The following is a 1875-nucleotide window of genomic DNA, read 5'->3' as shown; positions in this document are numbered from 1 at the left end:
TGTATGATGGATCTAAGGCGGTACCCACTGGATGAACAAAACTGCACCTTGGAAATTGAAAGCTGTAAGTCTTTCTGAGAATCCAGCTAGACTCAACTCTGCTTTAAGGTTCTCCTTAGGCAGAGGCCTCCTCCCCTAGTTCAGGTCCAGACCAAAGTTCTGCTGGCACACTAAATTTTGTGGAGGGAGGCACTAACAGCATCCTCCCTCAATAATACTGCCAACCTCTTAGTCTCCTCCCTAAATCCATGAGAGACATATTCATGGAAGAAATAATCTGGCAATAAAAGGCAGATACTAAGAGCCCTGGAAGGATACCCAGGGCTATTCTAGGCAGTTAAAATATGGAATAGGTGCCAACAGTTAAAACAGGCTGGAGAAAATAGGTGAGGGTGGCAGGGTGTCACCTGATGTCCTAATTGTCTTCGCTTTTCATAAATTTTATCTGTTTGTAATTGCAAAATATTTGGCCTTCCAGAATACTTAAAGCATTCCTAGAGTGTGGATTACTGGAGTAGTCATGGAATTGTTTTGTTTTATTTTGAGGGACTTTTTCAGTGTCTAAAGTTTATATTCTTGCTGAAGGCCATGTGATGAGTAAGATTGGGGTGTGTGTGTGCACTTACTCCATGTACTGTGGTGGCCTGTTTTGCAACGTGTTTGCTTTTCTAGGCCATGTTTTTAGCTTTCATGTCGATGATTCAGTTACCTACTCTTTTGGGTGGACTAAAATGTTGATTTCATAACCGTCTCCATTTCAGAGGTCACACAGGGAAGTGGTTTGTGGTGGAAGAGCATTTTGAATCTCTTTTTTCTCTGTCAGTTCTTTGCAATGTTTTTATACCTTATCCCACCAAATAATTGGAAGCTGACAATTTTATATCCAGTATTCTAGATAATGAGTAACTGGACTGCTGTGAGGATCCTCTCAGCCTTTGTGTAGAATTTTAGCTGTGGCGAGCAGCGTGACTCTAAATCACAGCTCTGAGCACAAATACGGCTTTTATGACACATTGTGGGTATTTTTGCCCATTTCAAAAGATAGTCTCCAGGGATAATTAAATTCACTTGCATTTTTGAAGAAACTTATTGCATACTTGTATTCCAAATGATCATTATTTTCAAATTAGATCTTTGCCTTACAGAACTATTTAATGAAATTGTTCTATAGGATTTCAATGATTAATTGTATGTAAATATCTTCAAGATAACATTATATACTGCATTTTTTTTAGCTTATGATAGAATTTAGAGTAAATAATAATGTTCTTCAAAGTCCAAGTTCTTTGATAATTTCAAATTATTGATGTAAGGATATTTTGAAAAATATATATATATATTGCTGTGTACCATTTATGAATTTTTGTGCTAAGAGCATCTTTTGAAGTAAAATTCTACTGGGATTTTAAGTAATCATAGTTGTATGCAGATGAGGCATTTTAACTGATGATGTTTTATTTGAGCCTTCCACAGCCTTCTCGGATCAGCAAACAAGGCCTTTATATTTTAAAGAATTGATGCCTAAGGACACAGGCAACACCCAAGTGTTTCATGTTATTAAATTATAATTTTGACATGAATGTTTAAAAATTAACATGATAGTTCATTAGGCTTTACATATTTCAGTTCTGTTCACAGTTACCCTATTAAGCGATGTAGATATTAATATTCCTGTCTTTACAACTAGAGAAACAGATTCAAAGAAGTAGAGTGATTTGTCCAAGATTGTTCTGCCACTTAGTGGCACAGTGGCTCTGTGCTAATGTGGCCATTGATAGCTGCATAAAGACACTGTTATTGGAGGGACCAGAATAACAGACCCCTATTCTGAAGCCCCCTTTTCTTACTTTTTCTTTCTTTTTTTTTTTTTTTTTT

The 1875-nt window shown here is 36.4% G+C and overlaps 1 protein-coding gene across 1 annotated transcript in view; it reads left to right on the top strand.

Annotated features, from left to right (window-relative positions):
• Positions 1-3: 3 nt before the first annotated feature.
• LOC103591492 (gamma-aminobutyric acid receptor subunit beta-2) overlaps positions 4-1875 on the top strand; it is a 130969-nt gene continuing 129097 nt past the window's right edge. Inside the window, exon 1 of the mRNA XM_008573967.1 lies at positions 4-64. Within this exon, the coding sequence (XP_008572189.1) occupies positions 4-64 (61 nt within the window). The remainder of the gene's footprint in view (positions 65-1875) is intronic.

This window comes from Galeopterus variegatus, unplaced genomic scaffold (assembly GCF_000696425.1).
Source record: "Galeopterus variegatus unplaced genomic scaffold, G_variegatus-3.0.2 Scaffold975, whole genome shotgun sequence".
Lineage (NCBI taxonomy): Eukaryota > Metazoa > Chordata > Mammalia > Dermoptera > Cynocephalidae > Galeopterus > Galeopterus variegatus.
Note: the sequence above shows the minus strand (reverse complement) of the source record. Positions and strands in the feature narration are given on the sequence as shown.